Raw genomic sequence first — 22,057 nt, forward strand, 5'->3', positions numbered from 1 at the left:
ATATTTGTTGCAACGCAGTGTCCCGGGTTCGTAGACCGTTCAAGTATTTACATGGATCGTCGCCCATGCACTCCCTTTATTTCACGCAATTCTTCAGGATTCCAGTCTCCATCCATAGCTTAGTATATTGCTGGTGCAACCAGACAATGACCGGGCCCATAGGAGCAGCCTCAGCTTTACCCAGACCCTGGTAAAAGCAGCTCTTAAGGGTAAACTCGGCAACGCCCTCCTCTTGCTTGACCACAGCACCGATCTCGAAGAGGCCATCAGAGGGGCGAACATCTTGGTGGCGGGGGGTATCACCACAGCGAACAGTGATCCGTTCCTCGGTCTTCTCGATAACTTCGAAATGGTCGGTGATCAGGGTGCCGACTTCGTAGTTGTTCTCGAGGAGCTCCTTGCGGCTCCACAGCTGGGAAGCGGTCTCAGGGCTCTGGTATTTGTTTGCGAGGTAGGCGCGTTGGACGATGTAACCTAGTAGAAAGGCAAGTGAGTTAGACAGAGTCGCGGCGATCCCGGCAGGTTGAGCTTACCCATGCCACCCCAGATACCAGCACAGAAAGCCTCGGTCAGTTTGCCCTTGTTTTCCAGCAGCTCGGGCTTGATCGTGTCTAGGGGAACGCGACGGACACAGAGGTCATGCAGGGTCGGGTTCTTTTCGGGGTTGAATTTCTTGAAGAAGGGCGATTGGAAGATGGGATCGGAGGTTTGCATGGGCTCGAAGACGTCATTGCGCGTGGCTCCCCAGAAGACACCAATGGAGGCTACGCTGCCCGCGGTGGCGATCTTCAAAGCACGTTTGATCAAACCCATTATGGCCGGATGGGAAGTGGAAGCGTGGGGCGGAAGAAAGATGTCTAGAGGAGAGATTGAGCGAAGTTCCACGTTCGGTGAGTGCGGAGAAGATTGGAAGCGGCAACGGACATTTCTGTCACGAGAGCTTAGCTCCACGAATTTCCGATTCAGAATCTTACAACAACACAAGGTGCAATACAAGCTGCATCTTAATCCAAAAATGCTGTTATTGCTTAATTTACCATCTGATAGAATACGACTACATATATGAAGATGTTGGACTGGAAACAGCATGTTCAGACCGTTGAGGCGGAAATATGTATCCGACTCTACAGGTTAAGTACTTCATTCGTCCCACCATGCACTAGTGTTGATTCATGCGGGGAACCAATGACAGAACAACCCCGGAATCACTAGATGCTGGACCCATGAACCTACACATGCAAATCGTGGATTCAGCGGATAACCCCCAGAATAACGCCAAAGCCGGGAATCCCGAACTATGAACCTTGGCAGGACAACCACCTTCGCTAGGTCTATATGAGAAAGATTTCGAACACAATTGAGATTTTGATCAACAAATTCCAACTTGAACGGACCCGAAAGTGAATGATGACGCCTGGTGTCCCGTAATTGCTATTTATGGACTCATCTAGGACTCGGGACGCGGATCCCCGACAGAAGTCGGAATTACCGAATGACCTCCCAATTCACCGGATGCACTTCGTCATTCTCGCCCTTGCGCCCAATAGGACCAATTCTGTTGGGCGTGTCCAAAAGTCCCACATGCTCCATTGTGGGGAAGGGAAGACTGGGGTAGATCGGGGGTTTTATTTTAAGGGTCCCTCCGCTTCTCCTGAGCTTCTTTCCCTTTTCTCCTCGTGATTAAACACACCAAAATACTGTCCTGATCTACAATATGACAGACGAGAAAGGGGAACTTGAGCTATACAGTGTCTCTAGTCATCTGGAGAACTTGCCTGCAGATGGCCAGGGCCACTCCGTAGGCGATTTGAAAACAGTCGTCGAAGATGAAGACGTTGATAATCCACAGGTGAGAGCATGAGCCTAGAACAATTTAACTAGACCACGCGATGCTTATCATTTTCCAGAATTGGCCCCTGTCTGCCAAGCTCTCCACTTACCTAACCATCTGCTCATTCACATTCCTGGCCAATGTCAACTCCAGCAACTTTACAGTCGCCACCCAGGCTATAATCAAGGAGTTTCATGTGAGTCAGACCCAAGCGGGACAGCTGGTGTGCTTCAATGTTTTCCTATTTGGCGTGGGCAATATCTTCTGGGTGCCGCTCATGCGAGTAATCGGGAAACGTCCCGTCTATCTGGTCGCGATGCTGTTCCTCTGCGCGATGAACGTGTGGTCTAGCAAATGCACCAGTTACGATGAGCTACTTGCTTCGCGCATCCTGTCAGGGTTCGCGGCTGCGGCGGCTGATGCCACAGTGCCTGCCGTCGTGGCCGACATGGTTGCGGCCAAGGACCGGGGGCACTACATGATGTTTTTCCATCTTGCGATGACGGCTGGTCTATTCGTGGGGCCTTTGATCAATGCGTATCTCGTGCAACAGCAGGACTGGCGCTGGATGTGCTATTTCCTGTCGATTGCGGTCGGGGTGATCTTCGTGATCGCTACCTTCACTATCCGGGAGACAACGTACCTGAAGAACCCGGAAAGTCGAGGCAAACGATCACAATGGCAGTGGATGTCCTTGACACTGGGTTTTAACCGGGATGCTTCATTTCTGCAAGCGCTGTTGGATATTCTAGCCAATGCCGCTTATCCGCCGTTGATCTGGTGCTCATTGACGATTGGAATCTCGGTTGGATGGTTCGTAGCTTCCACCCCCACATGCAAGAGTAACCTAACCTTCAAACAGGAATATTGTGGTCCAATTGACATCCTCCCGCACATTTCTCAAGCCGCCTTACAGTTGGAAATTAGGTGATCTTGGTCTTCTGTCCCTAGCCGGCTTTATTGGCTGCGTACTGGCATTTTATGCGGGTGGCCGACTGATTGATATTATCTCCAATCGGAGCACTATGAAGCACGGTGGAGTTCGCATGCCCGAGTATCGACTACCGGCAATTGTAATTCCCGGAACCATTGGACCGGCGGGAATCTTGATTTTTGGACTCTGCGTGGCGCACAAGACCCACTGGATTGGACCCGCTATAGGATATGCCATGCAGGCCTTTGGCGTGGCTGCTATATCGAACGTGGCTGTGACCTACTCGCTAGAGTCATATAAGCCGGTATGTAATATTTGCAGGATTTCCTAATTCCTCATTCTTCAGATTACAGAACTGACTCAACCACTTCAGGTTACTGGCGAGGCCCTAGTGATTATATTCGTCATTCGTAATACCATTGGCATGTTATTGTCTCTCTATGCAGCAGACTGGATTGAACGACAAGGCACAGCCTCTGTGTTTGGAGAGATGACGGCTATCCAAGTTGTGAGCGTCCTTTGTGCTATTCCACTATACTTTTGGGGTCCATCCCTGCGGGCTTTCACATCCAGATACGGGCCGATGAAGCGATTTCGGGAAGCGTGAAGAGTGTCTATACAATTAGTGATATTGCTACCCAATGATTGATTTGAGGAAGTCTATAACTCTGCACCCCCAGACCGCTTCCGATTCGCGAAGCGGTCTGTGAGGATTTTATAATGACTTTTAGTCAACAAACGCTGGTCTGAAGTAGATCAACATGATTCAGTTCCAAACAAGGCATCAATACACAATCCTCTCCCAAATACAAGGATATATTCGTCGTGCCTTCAATTTAGCTTTACTGTCCCAACAAGCTGCTCTTATCAAGTGGCATGAGGAATGGAATTGAAAAATGACAAAAAAAATGAATTCATAGCCCTATCGTGTTCTGAAAGTAAAATGTACCTAACTAAACGAGTGTAAGTCTATAAAAGAGAGACAAAGATCATCCAGTGATCATTCAAAACGGTAAAAAACCCAAAGTACTATCCATCATGAAGAACAAATATACCTAATGAAACGAGTGTAAGATCATAAAAGAGAGACAAGCATCATCCAGTGACAATTTAGAACGGTTAAAAATCCAAAGTACTACCCTTCATGAAGGACCCGTACTAATCAACCGATCCTGGATCGGAGTGTACAACCTCTGTAGACCTAGGCCAGAGGGAAACCAAAGAAGGAGGTACCAGTAGCCGAAGGATGAGCAGAGGAAGGGGTCAAGCTGTCGGAAGCCAGGGGCACGCTGGAACCCGCCGGGGGAGTGCCAGAAGGAGTGGGAATAGGCAGCGAGGTGAAACCACGCTTAGCACCAGCAGATACGAGGGAACCAACCACACCCTCTACGTCGGAGACTAGAGAGGGGAGGTCGGTCGGGATAGAGAGAGAGTCTCCACGCTTCTTGGCACCAGCAGATGCGAGGGAACCAACCACACCCTCTACGTCGGAGACTAGAGAGGGGAGGTCGGTGGGGATCGAAAGAGACTCACCGCGCTTCTGAGCTCCAGCAGAAGCGAGAGAACCGACGACATCTTCGACATCAGAGACCAGGGACGGCAGGTCTGTGGGAATAGAGAGAGAGTCTCCACGTTTCTTGGCACCAGCAGAAGCCAGAGAACCAACCACGTCTTCGGCGTCAGAGACCAGAGAAGCAAGGTCGGTGGGGATAGTCAAAGAACCACCGCGCTTCACGTTGTCAGGGAACAGAGAGGCTGGGACCGAGCCAAAGGAAGGAGTTCCAGAAGGCGTAGGCAGACCACTGGGGGTGCGAGACGGGGTAATAATGCCCGAAGATGTAGGAATGGCATAAGTGCCATTGGAAGTGCCGTTTGAGCTGAAGGGGGCAGCCATGGCAGAGCCCGAGAGGGCCAAAATGAGGGGAGCGATTGAGGTCTTCATTGTGGATAATGAAGTCTAGAAAGTGGAAGACAAGATTTGTCAAAAGAATGTGATCTTGATCAGAAGAGAGTTGTCGAGTTTGTAGTTTGTTTGATGGTAGAGAGAAGATGGAGGGACTGGAGGGGGTTTTTATACCTTGTCTTGAGAAGATGGTCGTCAAAGAACGTGATCTGCGTCTTCTTAGACCCAGAGGCTCATATTTGCGATTCTGTAAAAGAGCCGATGGAGTCTCCACATGGTTGCTGCTTATCGTGGTGGCAGTAGAAACCAAGTCTTCAAGGTCCTTTGACCGAGGCCTTGGAATGATCCATTCTGCTGTGATTCCCGGGTCTCGATGCCAAGCTCCAGGGTCTGTGGACTAGTATATCAAGAATCAGCCAGCCAATAGAGGGGTCGAATGGAAATTCGAAGTCTGGTTATGGATGGTTCCCCTGGAGTTAAACTGTGAAACATGCACGTTGTGAAGTGCTGTTCTCCACCATGAGAATAAAGTTTGTCCTCTAAAAGAAGCCTTCCAGTCTCAAAGCAGATTAGTTGGCCATAATATGGAGATCGAACCATTCAAGGACCTCAAACGACGGATTGGGAATGTACCCCGGATCATGGAGGGCGAATTAAGTTGAACAAAGAGAGATAGAGCCGTTATGACTGGAAGAATGCTTGATTTGGGGAACTTATTCAGGGACTGAAGGAACTGGTGCCGATCGACGATCCCTTGCAGATCCCCGTTGGGGTCGCCGGAGTTGGCGATTGAGCCGAGTCGAACATCTGGTTGACTCCATCAACCACCCACATTGCCAAACTTCTCCGGCACAGAACCATGGTATCGCTCGGCACGCCTCCACTTTGAAACCTTGGTTGGTAGTCTAAATCGCACGTTATCGATATCGGCATTTTCAAACATGAAGCGATGCCGAGCTGGGGGAATAGTACAGCCAGCGCACATGGCCTGAGACGTCACGTTAACCATATGCGAGGCACTTTGAACGCATCCACAGAACATGAGCTATCGAAGATGGCGGTCTCGATAATGGAGATCAATTGCAAGCCTCCGGTCGAAAGATCGTCTACCTTGCGTTACAGAATGGCATTCAAGTCGGATGACAGTCGGTTATCGGCATTATGTGGGTGGCAGAGCAGTCCTATGGGGGTTTGGGGACTACAGGTAGATTATATCATGGACATTGATCTTCTCTACAGCGAATAACTACAGTAACCAAGTCTCACTTGATTTGAGCGGGTGAAATGATTCTTCATAAATCGACCACTTGGTGTCATTTAGCCTATGAAACACTGCATAAAATTGAAATCACTAAGCCTTTGATATTTGCTTAGCACTAAGAATCTCAATAATAGGTCATCAGTACAAAGAGAGCTACTGTGGCCGACTCCATACTTCTTCGCTGGCCCTGACCCACTGAGGCTACCAAGGATCAGCTTCCGGTCCTCAAGACTACCAACTCCAACGCCGTCTTATCTTGGCCAATAAAACTTCGTCAGTCTATGCTCATGGCCTGTTGGAGGTGGCAAATAGAGAAGCGATTCATCCGTAACCTGCTTGAGACATTCTTGGTTGGTATATTGAAATCGGATACCATTATTGCCGCAGAGACGCTATCTGGAAAGACAAAATATTCAGTTCGATGTCGGAGGGGGTAATCACGTCAGTATGTGATTAGCCGAGGACGGACTCACATGTCTGAATGCCCACATACAGTCTACGATCGTTTTTTAGTCGAGCACCGGAAGCATCGGAAGCATCAATATCCATCGTAACTCCTTGAATAAGTTTCATTCATCCCATCATGAATTAATCATCTGCTATATTCAACTCGTCATACCATGTTATAGACAATGGACTCGGAGCCCGCAAAACGAGTAATGCGAGCATAAATTACAAATCATCGTTCAGGCCATTTCACGCTTCTGAACCTGCTCCCACTGGGGCTCTAGATTAACTCCAATAGCGCGGGTTGCCTCCTTCATCAGCTCCCGCTCAGAAAGTCCACTTCGCTTGGAGATCTTAGACTGGGAGTCCTCCTTGGACATCTCCACGTGGAGGTAGACAGCAGCCTTCTTTCCGCTGAACATAGCATGGGGGACATTAGTCGATGCGTCGCTGTTGGCATCGCCGATACCCCAGACACCAGCCATGCTGGTGCGCATGCTGCTCGTGACGACGTCGATCTTCTCGTTCGTGATGTTCAAGTGCATCTGGAAAGGCAGGGTGGAGTGCTGCACCGTAGGCGCGTTGATGATCAAGGCACCGCGCTCGACTGGCTCGCCCTCGGAGAAGTGGATGAGGAATTTGTCGAATTGCTGGTCGGTTGTCTTGTTTTGGTGGATCTCGCCATTTTGGAGTCGCTCGATGCGAGTGATAGTACGGTTATCGATCTTGACGTTCCAGGCGTTGAGTTGCTCCTTCCACTCGTCGTGCTGGGATGTAGCGGCGACTTCGCCGGATGGTGTGTCTGTTCCGTTGACGAAGGCGGTGATTTCAGAGAAGAGGGTGTTAGTCTCCAGGACGCTGCCAAGAACGTCGGCGATGTTCCCAAGAATGCCAAACGGTTGATCACGGTGCTCTGCGTATTGTTAGTCAGGGCTCACAAAGTAGGATTGAGCGATCTTACCATAACCATCACACCATGGGCACCAGAAGAGGCCCTTGCCCCAGATTTCATGCAGACCGGGAGTATCGGGCAGTACGTCGCTGACACCAGTGCCAAGCACAAGCTTACGGGAAGTGTAGGACATACCGGTGTCGTCGGTCACGTTGAAAGCGGACACGGAGCCGTCGCCATAAGGCTTGATGGACAGCACAGTGGAGTTCTTGAAATGGGCCGTGGGATAGCGGGAGATTTGCTCGCGGGCCAAAGCACGGAATGCAGCAGGTGGTGTGCCTAGAGTTTCCAAGTCAATAAAGATCATTTGCAGATCGGCAGGAATACTCACCATCGTTGCCAATCACATCATGCATAGCTCGGGTAGGAGCATTACGGTACTGTTGATTGTCAAACAATAAAGCAGTTCTCCGCACGCGAGACACGCCACTCAGGGCACTAAGACCCGAGGGACCACCGCCGACGACAATGACATCGTAGTCAGTCTTGGGAATGGCTGCAGTGGCAACAGAGCCCAGAGACAAGATGGCAGACAGGACGGTAGCGATTTTCCAAGTCATGGTGACTGTTACGACTGTCCAATACTGGCGTGGGCGGGACAATCATGGGAAACCTTGTAACCTTTATAGACGAGAAGACCGGTCTGCAATTGATCATCATGAACTGTTTAGTTTGTCAGAAAACCCACCGGATCGCCGATCGAGATTGCAAATGGGTTGTCGATAGTGGGAATAGTATGAGGGAAAAGCGGGATTGAGTTGGCCGGAGCTAAATTGGCTAGGATCTTCAGGATCGACATCCTTGGCAGACATGAAGATGGGTCCCTGAGCTGAAGCTCTTGACATTTCTTGGTGGCTTGGCAAGTCTGGGACGGAGTACGAGCGATCTATGGCGAGAAATACCAGAGTATGTATATGTTGCGATGTATGAATATAGCGCGTGATTGATAATGTTGCGTGTGAAATTAAGGCCGATGTTCGTGGGTTTCGATTTGACTCGGAAGCAGCCGGACGGCTGGACGATTTGGATCAGCCGAGTGTCTCCGTATACAATGGATGCTTGGATCTCATGCAGATTTTCGCGCGATTGGCTTAGTGTACCTTAGTGGTCTTGGCACGATCGTCGGAGGGTCCAGGGCAAAAATTCGACATCGCATGTGGACCGCCTGGAGTGGCAGAAATCTGGACCGGAATATGCAAGCGGAAAGGTAAATTTTCAGAGCTTTCAGACGATACTGTGCATGTAGCTATGGCAAATCGCCGAGACGAGGATCTGCTGGTGGTCATTTTCAGGTCGCAGCAATAATTTGGTGGAGATCAAGCCGTAGTGGAGTCCTCGCCAGGCCCACCATGTTACCCTGCAGAATGAGATCATGCTGAGATCAAAACCAGGGTTTTGGAGCCGAGGGTAGGTAGATGCTTGTCAGCGGTATGCTGTGGTAGAGAATAACAAAACTTAGAAACATTGTGCGAAGTGACGCTCGCTGCTCTAAGGGCGATCGTTGTCTTGAGTTCCCTATACCAGGCTGGAAGTGCTGTGAAGGAGAGTGACAGAGAACTCAAGAGAAAACTAGGCCATTCGTGCGCTACAGCGATGGTAACAACTTATCATATAAAATGCACAACAAATCACAGGGTCATTTTCTTGAATTTGCAGTATTTCTCCAGTTCTGATCAATATAAACTCCTTTTTCAGCCACCGCTTCTGTGCTCTCCTTCAAGGTAAACATTTACTTCTTCGGACATTCCCACTAACACCGGGAAGGTCCACAACACACAAGCACCCTAGCAGAGCATGTAGTCAAAGATTCAGCATATTATGTCTGAATGAGGGCCCTTGAATAATAACCAATAGGTCAGATAGCATACTAGACAGCATGTTGATTCAGAAAATCAGGTAGGCACGTGTTCATCCTGGATTGGTTAGTTATGACGAAGAATCCGAACCTACAATGCTTATGTGTAGAATGGAATTCAATCATTTGAGCTCAGTGGTTAAGACCTGAAATGAGGGGGATTTAGGGCGCATCTAGGTGATTAGATATGGGCATTATTACGGACTCCGTAATATGTGTGTTCCCTGCTATAATCTCACTGTAGCAAAGTCGAACCGTCTTAAGCTGACAACTTTGGGGGCCATTACAACAATGAATTGCTCATTTTTTCCTCCACTAGTAGCCATGCCCGCTGTGCATAATACGCGACGCATACATGGGCCTTGGTGATGGAGAGACTATAAAGGACTTTGAGAATATTTTCGTATTTGAGCAAATATCTGGTAACGATGAAGGTGGTTCATAAAAGTGGCTTGCCATGTTTGAAACAAATTATTAATGTGAGGCGTTTATATCATAGTTATTCCTGCAAGAATTTATCGACATGAGCCTTGCCGTTCCTCGATCTACTCACTGGGAACTTGTCTACCCCGCACATTAGATATAGCCAACAATGAAAAATGAAAAGCGTGTATGTCTAAGCTACAGTACTCGATGACAGATAATGCACCAGTCTTATTGAGACTTGACCCACCAACAGACTCGGTGAGAGATCTTTGAGCTGTCATCTCATCGGAGAATTCGGCACCCACATCGTCTTACCATGCACCCCGTAAAACAAGCAACGGCCAGGTTTCCTTACCCCGCCTCTCATTTGCTGTGTTATATCGTTCCCAAATATCCCATTTTTCCAACTTATAGCATCGCTTCTCATCCTCCGAACTTTGGCCCTAATTCTTACCATGGCACCAACCGTCCTCTTCGTTCCAGGGTTCTGGGAAGGTCCAACAGTCTTCAACAAAGTGAGATCTCTCCTAGCGATGCAAAATATCACAGTTGAAGTCGCCGTGCTCCCAAGCACAGGCACTACCTCGCCCGGAAACCCAGGGATGAAAGATGACGTAGCCGCCGTCCGCACCCATATAGAAACTATTCTCGCGCGAGGGGAGGACATCATCCTGGTACTACACTCGGCAGGCGGATTTCTTGGAAGCGAAGCGATGCGAGGACTGGACAAAGGAACTCGCAGCGACCAGCCCGGAGTAGTGAGCATTGTGTTCCTCGCAGCTGCCATATATCCAGAGGGACATCAGCACCAGCCATTACCCTTTGCCTTGGTCGAGGTCAGTTGGAAGAATCGAGAACAGATGTTCGTGGATGTGGCTAACGCGACCATGTATAATGATAGGGCGGAGCCTCCCACTGCGCGCAACCCGAATTCCTCCTCTTAGGCGATGTTCCTGAAGCCGACCATGCGGAGTGGCTCGCTGCTTTTAAATCACAGCCTGCACAAGGGTGGGATGATACTGTCAGTTATACGGGGTGGAAGGATGTGCCTAGTGTGTATCTGGTTTGTGAGGGTGATAACGTGCTCCCGGTCCCGCTTCAGGAGCAGCTGGCCGGACTCGCGAGGAGTAAGGTCAAGCGGTGCAGTGCGGGTCACATACCTATGTTGAGCCAGCCTGAGGCTGTAGTAGAAGTGGTTCAGGACGCTTTGGATAAGGCGTGAGGCAACGAAATTTCTAGACAAGCCGCAAGGGGCCAAGAGATAAAATCCACAGTATGTGGGGACTCGGGATCGGGAGGTGGAGAAACTGGAGATCCTAGCGAAAGAGATCCGTATTCTATAATAAAGAATCAAATCATAATTTCATTTGAAAATTGGGACACACAGACCCTGCCAGTCAGTCCTTATTGTTCCCGTCTAACTCCATTGTCTTATCGATTCTCCCAATATAGTCTTCAAGAATCAATTCAATGTCCCAAACACCTACACCATATAGCTGTTCTCGAGGATACCATCCACACCCTGGCTAGGATAATCAAGCTCAAAAAGAACCCACTGATCTGGCAGACGTTTCTCAAGATGACTTGTATCCCAAAATGGCACCTTCTTATATTTATCGTCCCATCCAACCCCCATCAACCGTCAAGATCTCCCCAGTCACATACGCACTCGCCCTACTAGCCAGATACACCACGGAGCCCTTGAAATCATCTGGATTCCCCCACCTCCCAGCAGGGATCCGCGCTAAGATACTCGCCGCACGCTTCTTATCCTGAATAAGCGCTGTATTCATGTCCGTCGCGACATATCCTGGCGCAATCGCATTAACGTTGATCCCCTTCGAGGACCACTCATTCGACAGCGCCTTGGTAAGCTGTGCCACGCCTCCTTTCGCTGCTGCGTAGGCGGGGACTGTTAGACCTCCCTGGAATGATACGAGGGATGCGACGTTGATGATGCTTCCACGCTGACCGGAGCGATTGGGGGTGCGATTGAGCATGTATGCGCCGACGTCTCGGCAGAGTGTGAATACGGTTGTTAGGTTGACTTGCAGGACCTGGAAGACGATTTGTGATTAGTGCGATGATGGTGAGATATCCTTAGATGCATGTGAATATCTACCTCATCCCAGTCCTCTTGAGGAAAGAGATGACTCGGGTGTCTTCGTTGAATGCCAGCGCAGTTGAGAAGGATGTCGATGTCATGGCCGTCTCTAGTTATGGTGGCGAGCAGAGTTGAGACGGAAGCTTGGGATGCAAGGTCCGCTGTGTAGATGGTTGCTTTCCGGCCCAGTTTCTCAATTTCTTCTTTTGTGACGGAGTTGCTGGTGTCTCTCTATGGCGCGTCAGCCAAGATCTCAGGTTTTTATCGATGATTTGAATGTACCTGAACCAGGACAATGTCGGCACCAGCCTCGGCCAGGGCAATGGCCATTGCCTGGCCAATTCCACGAGTACCGCCTGTCACAAGGGCCGTCCGACCTGCAAGAGAAAAAAGATCCATGGTGAGTGTGTTGGGATTGTGAAATGCGGGGAGGAAGCTCAATCGGAGGAAAGCCGAATTATATACTGAGATATTTTGTGCCCCCACGCTCATTTCCCCGCACTTAAGTGAAGAGTGTCAGGCTGGAGTGGAAGTCGTGAACATATTTACGTCGAGTGGGGGTATGGCAGTGGAATTGGGAGCTGAATCAAACGGAGTGGGAGTAAATTGAGGGCCAATACAGAATCTATCCAGATGTGGGTGTCGACTAACAGCAAACTCTCGGATAGTTCAAGAAATCATAGGTATCTCGTACGCATGCTTAAAGCATTTCGCAGGAGACCATACTGCATTTAAGTTCTATAAAATAGATCATAATATTACGAAATAACCAGGTCAAAAGGCCTACCACTCCCGAATAGATCCATCAGGACCGTGGAACTCCTTAGGTTGCCAGGGCTCCGTCTCCTTACTGATCCGTCGAACCATCTCCTCATCAATATCTATTCCCAGACCAGGCTTCAATGGCGCCGCCACATATCCCTCTTCAATATCAAACACAGTCTTGTCGACAACGTAACTATTCAAATCAATATCACCCGCTTCCACATTATAGTGCATACCCAATGACATCTCCTGGATGACAAAGTTGGGTGTTGCAAGGGCAACTTGTAGCGATGCCGCGAAAGCAATAGGACCCAGTGGGCAATGCGGAGCGATAGCCACATCGTAGGTTTCGGCTAAGGCAGCAATGCGCCTTGTCTCCGAGATACCACCTGCATGGGCAATATCGGGCTGTAGGACATCGACTGAGGAGTCCTCCAAGAATCTCTTCACGTCCCATCTGGTGTATAGACGCTCGCCAAAGGCAATGGGGATCGTTGTGGAGTTGGAGAGCTGCTTGAGGGCCTCGGGGTGCTCGCACAGCAATGGTTCCTCGATGAAGAGAGGCTGGTAGGGCTCCAGTGCCTTTGCCAGTTGCTTGGCCATCGGTTTGTGGAGACGGCCGTGAAAATCTAGGCCAGCATCGAGACCGAGTGCTTTGACCTGCTTGAGGCGCTCGACGCACGATTGTAGAACGGCGGGGGAGTCGAGCCAGTTGACGTCTTCGGTCGCGTTCATCTTAATGCACTTGAGACCTTGGGCAATTCGGGCCTTGCTGTGTCACAGTAAGAATTTGCACATTTGAGCTCATAATTCTTTCAGACTTACGCTGCAGCTTCCACATCACTCGGTCGATCTCCTCCGATCCAAGCGTACACCTGCACCTTGTTCCGCACCTTTCCGCCCAGCAGTTGGTAGACTGGAACGCCCAATCGGCGACCCTTGAGGTCCCACAGTGCAATATCAATACCCGAAATGGCGGACATGAAGACTGCTCCTCCGCGGTAGAATCCTAGTCGCCATATTGTTTGCCAGATGTGCTCGATGTCACTACAGAAAAGGTCAGTGAGAGCAAATCAAGCTTGAGCAGCACAACATACTCTGCCTCATAACCGACAATACGAGTAATGATCTCATCCAAAGCTCCTTCGACAGCTAGAGAGTGACCTTCGAGGGTTCCCTCACCCCAGCCAATCTGTCCCTCCTCGTCGGTGACCTTGACGAACAACCAACGGGGCTTCACCCGGAAATACTCAATCGACTTGATCTTGACCATATTGTAAAAAGTTTGAATGCTTCAGAAATCAAGATTGGAAAGACAAGTGTAGGGAGCGGGCATACATTTATTCTGTCGCGTTGCGCGTCAAAGGCCCCCGGGCCCCATGGGGCCCCCCCACGCCCCCACCCCACGCCACGCGGGGAAGAGGATCGGGCAAAGTCCGGGGTGAGAGGTTGAATTACCGAGTGAGTCCCCACGCCAACTTCTTCTTATCGATAATTGGTGGAATAATGTCGGGTCTTTGGTGGGGAGGCAGAGCACCCGAGGAGTAAGAGAGCTTTCGGATTTGCCTTTTGGGAGAGGATCTACGGTCATGAGTTGACATCTAGCGGTAATCAAGGCGGTAAGCCAAATCCAGAACATGCTTGAGGCCGCTATGTCTCGGCATAGACATAGACTAGTTAGCATTTACATAACATATCAATATAAAGACAGTAGTGTATAGCGGTAAAAGTATGTCTCATTTATACAAGACGCTTTACCGTCAGTATAGATATCGAAAATTCATGTTCTCCTTATCTGTCAAGTCACTGAACGCAGATCGATCCAGCTCAAGCTGTCGCATATAGTCCGCATCATCGCCAGGAGCAACACCCTGCATCCGGTCACGTCGTCGATTCTCCCACGCAAGTGCAAATCCGAGCACCACGATCAGAGCAATTTCAACAAAGTTGGCCACTATCATGGACCAGATGCCGAGTGAATACACGGGTGCTTGATCCGATTTGTAGAAGAATGGGCCGGCAATGTTTCCCGCGCACACACCCAGGAAGATCATCGCATTCGTGATAACCTTCTTTGTGTGACCAGCGATGTTGCCAGTTAGGATGGAAAGAATGATCACAAAGGATGCATTGTAAGAGCCCGTCAAGTAATAGCAAATCAAGCGCCCTACTTGGTTTGATTGGGGGACGTAATGCAGACCAAAAGAACCTGCCAGGTTTGGAAGCAAAAACACAATAGCCACGATACATCGGTTGTTGCGAGGGAGGCGATCATTCACGAAGACCGCAAGAAGGATCATCAATGAGATGAATGCGCCATATGGAATCTGCATCAGTGTAGTAACCACTGTAGTGTGGTTAGATCCTGTCCGTTTCTTGTCGACTTATCACTTACGAGTTGAAAACCCAAATCCTTTGATGATCAGGGTTCCAAAGTTGGAAATTCCACCATTGGGAATGTTACCCGAGAATCCCAGTAGAAAAAACACCCACACCTTCCAATCTGTAACAGCCTCGAGGATCTGCCGCGGCTTGATATTCTTGTTTTCGATACCAGTTTGGTTATCACGCAACCGCTCAACAGCCAACCGCTTCTCACGGTCGGATAATTGAGGGACAGTGACTGGAGAGTCAGGGAGGAAGGTGATCATCACGATTCCCCAGCACGCACACAGAGCGCCAATTATGAGGAACTCATATTTCCATGATGAGAGAACGCCATTAATCTGACCGATACCGTAACCAAGAAGACCACCCACGGCAATCCCAAAGCCATTGGCAGTGTACCATAATCCGATGCGAATTGGCTGTTCTCGCCGAGTATACCACATGCTCGTGATAAGCATAAAAGCGGGATCACTATTTAAATCAGTGATGTTTATTACAGCGAGGTTGAAAACAACAAACCTGCAGGCCTCGGCAGCCCCTGATATGACACGCAGTACTACAAGCTGTGTGAAATTCTTCGCAGCCGCTGTGCACAGTCAGTACAAACTGACTTAGGTCAGCGGGTATACATACCCTGAAGCATGAGAAAGAATCCCCAGGCAAAAATGTTGACTCCAAGATACTTGCCAATTGGAAAGCGTTGCATGAGCAGATTGGTTGGAAGAGACCAGACCAGAAAGCCAAAGTAGAATGCACTGGACAGCCATGAATACTCGGTTCCAGAGAGGTTCAAATCGTCCTCAATGCCGAAGATTGCAGCGTAAGACAGAGTTGTTTTGTCAATCTGTTTGATTAGTTCATGGCCGTTTGAATTTTAAGTAGAGCCAACCGTACATAATAGAATGCGTAGCAAACAGATAGAAAGGGGAGGATCATCAGATCAATCTTGCGAACCAGTTTCTTCTCCTCTCCTGGTTTGAATGTTTCATGCATATCCTCCAAGTTTTCGAATAAAGCCAAGGCTGCGTCTCCATTGTGGATCTTCCCAGTGTTAGTGGGAATGTCCGCCCCCTCGACGTGCGTAGCTGCAGGTTTGAAGGGGACATTTGATTGAGAAGATTTGGTGGCCATGGCTGTGCGTAGGTATGATGCAAGCTCAACGTTATTTGATCGTGATTGAAAGCCCAGGGGATATATTATACCTATTAAGGTTGCATCAGAACGGTATCTGATGTAGCGGCGGCAGAATTAACCCCGGATTCCTCAGCATTGCCAAGTGGGCCGATGTCGATCAATGGAGCACAGACATAGTAGAGACGGTACCCCCACGTTTTCTCGGGTCTAATTCCGCCCAATATGCGGGGATGTGAAATGCTCAAATATTGTACTTCTTGTGAGCAATGCTTTTGCTTGTGGATCAAACATCATGAAGCTCACAAAAGAAGATATTGCACAGCACAATAGCAGGGATTCTTGCTGGGTGGCTATCCATGGTGGGGTCTATGATGTGACAGGTACTATCCCCCATAAAATGTGATGATTAGAAAACAATTGACAATCTCCAGACTTTCTGGACTCCCATCCTGGCGGTGCAAATGTAATCTTGCGTTGCGCTGGCAGAGACGCGACCAATGAATTTGACTCTGTCCATTCGAAAGAGACCTTGACCGAAGGCCTTCCCAAAAGTGCCTTGAAAGGTCATATCGATGCAACAGAATTGAAGACCTCAAATTATGCTGAAAACACAAACCCGGATTGCAATCCGGCGGATAGCAGTCCTCCACCATTAGGCACCCTCATCAACCTGCACGATTTTGAACAAGTAGCCCAAAAATATCTCACTGCAAATGCCTGGGCGTATTATTCATCTGGAGCAGATGACGAGATCAGCAAACGGAACAACGCCAAAGCATATCAAAAAGTCTCTCTGCGACCTCGAATCTTACGAAAAATTCCAAGCGTGGACACCACAACATCAATTCTAGGCCACAAAGTATCCCTTCCGGTCTATATATCTCCTGTCGGAATTGCCAAGTTTGCACACCCTGATGGAGAGTGTGCCTTGGCTGCAGCCGCAGGCAAAGATGGATTGGCACAAGTCCTCGCCAATGGCGCCAGTATGCCAATTGAGAGGGTCATGGAGGCGCGCACATCAGCAGATCAGCCGTTATTTGCCCAATTGTATGTCAATCGCGATATTAACAAGTCGGTGGACACTATTCGGCGAGCAGTGAAGGTTGGAGCTCAAGCAATTTGGATCACTGTTGACTCTCCGGTGGTTGGGAAAAGAGAAATGGATGAGAGGCTGAATTTGAGCGTGACGGTAAGATGGAACCGAACCTCTTCGTATAAGCAGCTCTGATGGTTTTCGTGTAGGCGGAAGATAGCACTGCTCAAGGACAAGGGGTTGCGAAGATTATGGCGAGCTCGATATCCCCCTTCATTGACTGGAGTATTCTTTCATGGTTGCGAGACCTGACGGACCTCCCTGTCGTTATCAAGGGTATTCAGTGCGTTGAAGACGCCGTACTCGCTTATGAGCATGGGGTGCAAGGGATCGTTCTCTCCAACCATGGCGGTCGATCTCAAGACACGTAAGTCTTCAAACGCTGACTCTTTATATATTTTTGGATCTTCCCATGCTTACCTCGTCAGAGCTCAATCGCCACTGATCACTCTTCTCGAGATCCGCAAATTTGCACCGTTCTTGCTGAAAAGCAAAATGCAGATTTTCATCGATGGTGGAATTCGTAGAGGGACAGACGTCCTTAAAGCCATTGCTTTGGGGGCTACTGCGGTTGGATTGGGTCGGCCGTTCCTATTCAGTTTGTCAGCAGGTTATGGGGAGAAGGGGGTGCGGCGTATGGTGAAGATCCTTAGGCAGGAGATCGAATCCAATATGGTCTTCCTTGGGGCCACCAGTCTTCAGGAGTTGTGTCCAGAGATGGTGAATGCGGGTCGTTTGGAACGGGACTTGGTTGGTAGCGTCAAGTTGTAAATGTGAGCAGGTTTTGGCTTCGATAATCTCTCATGAAATCACTCATATGTTTGTTTGGTACATCTATAGGACTATTTTACTCATACCTCTACGTCTGTTGAATATCTAGTATTGGAGATGTAATTCATCGAGTAATATGGTGCTTGCCTAGTCTTTAACTCCATCTTGCCCTTGCCCATGTATTTTATGCATTTGTTACCTCTCATAAAAATCTCTAGAAATGGTCAAATTATTGACCAACTTGCTTTCATACAGCTCTGACCTTCCTATATGTCACGGGAAAGTTAATAAGGGTATTTTTGACAATATGTCGGTGATTTCCTATCTTTGGCAATATTGGCACCTTGAAATCAAGGCGTTTTTTGAACCGATGATCCTCGAAAGCCAAGAAAGCATGTGCATCAGGTGAGACTCTTCAGTTGCGTCAAGTAGCGTCTGTTCTGGTCCATTGTCATTGAATAGGTGTTTGCGTTTGCGCCATCTAAATTTCTCTCCCTCTCCCTCTATCTCTCTCTCTCTCTCTCTCTCTCTCTCACACACACACACACACACACACACTCACACACACACACACTCTCTCTCTGTCTTTCTTCCTTCTCGGCCCCTCTCGGAATGCAGATCATGAACCTTTCGTCTGTTTCCCGCCTACTCATATAGCTTCTTCTTCCCCCGGATGACTGCACCACGACTTGCTGAAGGCACAGCGAGATTCGCAAAGAGCATGGGCAATTCAGGCGGCAGTACTGGACATGAGAGCGTTACCTACTATGATTGGCATGTGGGCGATTATCTGGGACCTTTAGCCTCCCGAGCAGGAGCAGTTTGGAGGCGGGCTCAAGATATACTGTCTTTGTTTCTTTTCTTCGACACGAAATTGTATAAGTCCTGGCCCAAAACCGCCGCTTGTGGCTTGTTTTTATTTTTATTTTTATAGGATTGACTCTTCCCTATCTGGGGAAAGACTCCGAGTCACCAGCGGGTTAATTCGAAGTTGGAAAGTGTCATTTTCTTATTTCAGCATGGAATAAATAGTCAGAATGGCATCATCATCGTTGAAATCGTTTTTGTATCGCTTGACCGACCCCCACGTTACCCCCCCACCAGTGACCCCACTAGTGCGGGGAGAAGTCCAGACCCCGCAATGGAATAGCAGAGACGCTGACAGCTGGAAAAAACCTCATATACTTGCTTCTGAAAAATATTTGGTTACACACAAGATGTCCGAACAAATTGATGTCCTTCTGTATGGCCTAGGAGCGTACGTAGCCACAGCCTGACACTACCTCCCCGTCGCTGACAATCTCTAGCATCGGCTCCTTCTACGCATTCATTCTTAGCCGTTCCGACCATGTGCGATTGACAGTTGTTGCACGATCAAATTATGACGCGGTTTCCGCTAATGTACGCTGGTTTTTTCTGGGGTCGGAAATGGCACTGACTGTCCGTAGGGAATCACGATCAACAGTGAGAACCACGGCAAGCACACGTTCCGCCCATACCGAGGTGAGTGTACGCCCCTAGTGCATTCGAACGAAACATGTCTAAACTCTGGTGCTTAGTTGTGAGAACACCCGCGGAGGCATCACCAGTGGACTATATCGTATGCGCCCACAAGGCTATCGATCAAGAGGACGTGGCAGCGCAATTGAAGCCAGCTGTTGAAGATGGTCGTACTACTTTCGTGATTATTCAGAATGGCGTGGGAAACGAAGTACCCTTCAGAAACCAGTTCCCTAGATGCTTTATTTTGACCTGTGTTGTATGTGTGATTCTGGCCATTATCTATCTGGAAGCTAACGGCCACAGACCTGGGTGGGTGCCACGCAGATCAGCCCTGGCATTGTCAACCACACCAAGTCCGAGGATATGCAGATTGGCCTATATCCAAATGACCGGCTCGACGCTGCGATCGAGAGCCAGCGACTGGGGACTTTCGTCAACCTACTCCAGCACGGAAAGACTCGATTCAAGGTCCTCGAAGATATGCAGCAACAGCGATGGGAAAAGGTTGTTTGGAATGTCGCATGGAATTCTATCACCGCGCTTACGCTGGTGGATACTCAAACCTGGCTACATTCATCTACAGATGCAGAGCCATTTACTCGGCGGTTGATGCGGGAAGTGATCAGTGTGGGTCGTGGCTGTGGTGTGAACCTGGATGACGGCTTGGTGGACAAGCTTATGGATAAGATCAACGCTATGCCGGGTATTGGCAGTAGCATGCAGACTGACTGTAAGAATGGGCGACCTATGGAGATTGATGTGATTCTTGGATTTCCTGTGCGAAAATCCAAAGAGCTAGGCATCCCAACTCCCTATATGGAGACTCTGTATTTGCTTTTATGCGCAGTGGATGGTCGAATCCGAGCAGCCCTGTGAAGTGGATCACAGAGGTCTATATGTACCTAGGGATAGTTAACTAGAAAAGAGCTTTCAGAATGGAATTTCCACGAATTTTACTGCAGACGAAGTATGATCGCCTCGCCAATAGGATAGAGAACATTTGCCGATCGATAAGAGTTATACCCCATGGAGTCATAAGGTACCTTGGTTGCGACTTCCCTGAGTTTTCTCAGGTCAGGTGTTGGCATACTGAATCGACTATGCCATGTCAGAATATATTAGCACAGTGTCATGGAGATTTTCGATGGCATTCCAGGCATTTCTAGCGATTTTGCTCAATGTCATGCTTCTTTTCATGCCCGAGTGTACGTTGCCTGGTAAAATTTGTTTCGCTACGGCATAAACTGATCAGCGCTTCTCATAGCTCTTCGATGGCTCTTTCAACACGATCGTCAACAAGAAGCAGCTGAAGTTCTGCGTCGCCTACGATCGTCAAATGGCCAAGTGGATGAGGTGGCTTTGGCGACTACCATGGCAGAAATCCAGGACGCGCTAGAACTAGAAAGGGAACAAAAAAGCTGGATGGATCTGCTTCGAGATGATAACGTCCACTCCCGCCACCGGGTCGCCTGAGCCTGTCTTCTCAACGCCTGTCAGGCCTGGAGTGGGAGTACACCGATCAGTTATTACACCACTGTTATGTATGAGCTCACCATCCACATGTACCTGCCAATTGCTGACTGCTTGGAACTGCGCAGCTTGGAGGACTCGGTCGGCTTCAGTGGACATCTTGCTCTACTGATGTCCGGGTTTTTGCAAGTTTGGTTTCTCGTAGCTTCGTTAGGGGCTTGGTACAGCTTTGAAAAGATCGGGCGCCGGCGATCCTTCATCACCTCTGCACTCGGGAAGGCCGCTGTCATGACGGTTATGGCCGCTATGCTGTCGGTCGATAAACAGGTTTCGGGAATTGCTGCTGCGGTGATGCTATTTGCTTACCAAACGCTCTACACCTGGGGATTCATGGGTGGAATTTGGGTACGTGTCTTGACACAACACTTCCACGACTCTTACGCTGACAATGTCCAGTGTTATGGCCCGGAGATTCTACCCCTCGCCCACCGCTCGAAGGGTGTCGGTCTCGTCAACGCTTTCCTCTGGCTATCGACATTCGTCGTGATTGAGGTGGTTCTTGTGGCGATCAATAACATTGAGTGGCGGACGTATATCATCTTCGCGGCGTTCAATATTGCGTTTGTCCCAATCGTATATTTTTGGTATCCAGAGACTGCAGGCTTCAGTCTCGAGGCAGTTGATTTGGCGTTCATCGACCCAAACATCTCCCCGGTGAAGAAAGCAGATGAATTGTGGAAGCTAATCCGCCAATGTCATGATGTGACTCTGACGAACCAGATTAATCGCAAGGGTGAAGACGCCCGGGCAAGCGATATCGAGGCCGTGTGATTTTCTTGCCGCCGTGTGAGATCGGTTGATATCGTCTGACACACACATGTGCATCACTGGGAAGTCCCAAGAGTTGGCTGTTGAGCGACGGTTTCCAAATGCATAGTAGCTATTACCAAGTTGCGCAGATCAAAGCGAGTCAAAGCACCACTCTGAATATTCTCACTATATTCAAAAAACTCACAAGGTTGTTTCTGCTCATAATTTTATATATTCCAAGTTGAATGTAGCCTAACCTTTTCATGTCCAAAAATCCAAAAAATCCATATTAAGTCTCAAATCAAACACCGTGTCCTCATTCAATATACATCGATCCACGGCGAAGCCTGTTCGTCGAGCGAGACCAAGCGCCGAAAAAAAGAAATCCAATATGCGTTGTCTCTGGATCT

At 49.0% G+C, this 22,057-nt stretch overlaps 11 protein-coding genes across 11 annotated transcripts; 5 read left to right on the forward strand and 6 right to left on the reverse strand.

Annotated features, from left to right (window-relative positions):
• Window positions 1–76: 76 nt before the first annotated feature.
• Window positions 77–813, reverse strand: N7520_000876 (uncharacterized protein; the record flags this gene model as incomplete). The annotated part of the gene is made up of 2 exons (XM_057134811.1): window positions 77–474; window positions 534–813. 2 exons carry the CDS (start codon window positions 811–813, stop codon window positions 77–79), a joined length of 678 nt encoding a protein of 225 aa, XP_057000747.1.
• A 1,076-nt stretch (window positions 814–1,889) lies between these two features.
• N7520_000877 (uncharacterized protein) lies at window positions 1,890–3,372 on the forward strand (the record flags this gene model as incomplete). Its single annotated transcript, XM_057134812.1, has 3 exons — window positions 1,890–2,644; window positions 2,694–3,069; window positions 3,139–3,372. The coding sequence occupies 3 exons, from the start codon at window positions 1,890–1,892 to the stop codon at window positions 3,370–3,372; spliced, it is 1,365 nt and encodes a 454-aa protein (XP_057000748.1).
• A 594-nt stretch (window positions 3,373–3,966) lies between these two features.
• Window positions 3,967–4,707, reverse strand: N7520_000878 (uncharacterized protein; the record flags this gene model as incomplete). Its single annotated transcript, XM_057134813.1, has 1 exon — window positions 3,967–4,707. One exon carries the CDS (start codon window positions 4,705–4,707, stop codon window positions 3,967–3,969), a length of 741 nt encoding a protein of 246 aa, XP_057000749.1.
• Window positions 4,708–6,615: 1,908 nt separating this feature from the next.
• N7520_000879 (NAD(P)/FAD-dependent oxidoreductase) lies at window positions 6,616–7,888 on the reverse strand (the record flags this gene model as incomplete). The annotated part of the gene is made up of 3 exons (XM_057134814.1): window positions 6,616–7,289; window positions 7,338–7,607; window positions 7,660–7,888. The coding sequence occupies 3 exons, from the start codon at window positions 7,886–7,888 to the stop codon at window positions 6,616–6,618; spliced, it is 1,173 nt and encodes a 390-aa protein (XP_057000750.1).
• Window positions 7,889–10,064: 2,176 nt separating this feature from the next.
• Window positions 10,065–10,831, forward strand: N7520_000880 (alpha/beta hydrolase; the record flags this gene model as incomplete). Its single annotated transcript, XM_057134815.1, has 2 exons — window positions 10,065–10,445; window positions 10,511–10,831. The coding sequence occupies 2 exons, from the start codon at window positions 10,065–10,067 to the stop codon at window positions 10,829–10,831; spliced, it is 702 nt and encodes a 233-aa protein (XP_057000751.1).
• A 391-nt stretch (window positions 10,832–11,222) lies between these two features.
• N7520_000881 (uncharacterized protein) lies at window positions 11,223–12,205 on the reverse strand (the record flags this gene model as incomplete). Its single annotated transcript, XM_057134816.1, has 3 exons — window positions 11,223–11,666; window positions 11,732–11,944; window positions 11,996–12,205. The coding sequence occupies 3 exons, from the start codon at window positions 12,203–12,205 to the stop codon at window positions 11,223–11,225; spliced, it is 867 nt and encodes a 288-aa protein (XP_057000752.1).
• A 291-nt stretch (window positions 12,206–12,496) lies between these two features.
• N7520_000882 (mandelate racemase/muconate lactonizing enzyme family protein) lies at window positions 12,497–13,751 on the reverse strand (the record flags this gene model as incomplete). The annotated part of the gene is made up of 3 exons (XM_057134817.1): window positions 12,497–13,250; window positions 13,304–13,525; window positions 13,576–13,751. 3 exons carry the CDS (start codon window positions 13,749–13,751, stop codon window positions 12,497–12,499), a joined length of 1,152 nt encoding a protein of 383 aa, XP_057000753.1.
• Window positions 13,752–14,238: 487 nt separating this feature from the next.
• On the reverse strand, window positions 14,239–15,997 carry N7520_000883 (uncharacterized protein; the record flags this gene model as incomplete). The annotated part of the gene is made up of 5 exons (XM_057134818.1): window positions 14,239–14,825; window positions 14,874–15,337; window positions 15,386–15,452; window positions 15,500–15,710; window positions 15,761–15,997. 5 exons carry the CDS (start codon window positions 15,995–15,997, stop codon window positions 14,239–14,241), a joined length of 1,566 nt encoding a protein of 521 aa, XP_057000754.1.
• Window positions 15,998–16,292: 295 nt separating this feature from the next.
• N7520_000884 (FMN-dependent alpha-hydroxy acid dehydrogenase) lies at window positions 16,293–17,864 on the forward strand (the record flags this gene model as incomplete). The annotated part of the gene is made up of 4 exons (XM_057134819.1): window positions 16,293–16,380; window positions 16,432–17,189; window positions 17,243–17,460; window positions 17,522–17,864. 4 exons carry the CDS (start codon window positions 16,293–16,295, stop codon window positions 17,862–17,864), a joined length of 1,407 nt encoding a protein of 468 aa, XP_057000755.1.
• A 1,217-nt stretch (window positions 17,865–19,081) lies between these two features.
• On the forward strand, window positions 19,082–20,243 carry N7520_000885 (ketopantoate reductase family protein; the record flags this gene model as incomplete). The annotated part of the gene is made up of 5 exons (XM_057134820.1): window positions 19,082–19,122; window positions 19,172–19,265; window positions 19,313–19,367; window positions 19,424–19,623; window positions 19,671–20,243. The coding sequence occupies 5 exons, from the start codon at window positions 19,082–19,084 to the stop codon at window positions 20,241–20,243; spliced, it is 963 nt and encodes a 320-aa protein (XP_057000756.1).
• Window positions 20,244–20,511: 268 nt separating this feature from the next.
• On the forward strand, window positions 20,512–21,668 carry N7520_000886 (uncharacterized protein; the record flags this gene model as incomplete). The annotated part of the gene is made up of 4 exons (XM_057134821.1): window positions 20,512–20,572; window positions 20,632–20,813; window positions 20,865–21,242; window positions 21,294–21,668. 4 exons carry the CDS (start codon window positions 20,512–20,514, stop codon window positions 21,666–21,668), a joined length of 996 nt encoding a protein of 331 aa, XP_057000757.1.
• Between the last annotated feature and the right edge of the window lie 389 nt (window positions 21,669–22,057).

This window comes from Penicillium odoratum (genome assembly GCF_028828045.1).
Source record: "Penicillium odoratum strain IBT 22623 chromosome Unknown utg000001l_segment0_segment0, whole genome shotgun sequence".
Taxonomy (NCBI): domain Eukaryota; kingdom Fungi; phylum Ascomycota; class Eurotiomycetes; order Eurotiales; family Aspergillaceae; genus Penicillium; species Penicillium odoratum.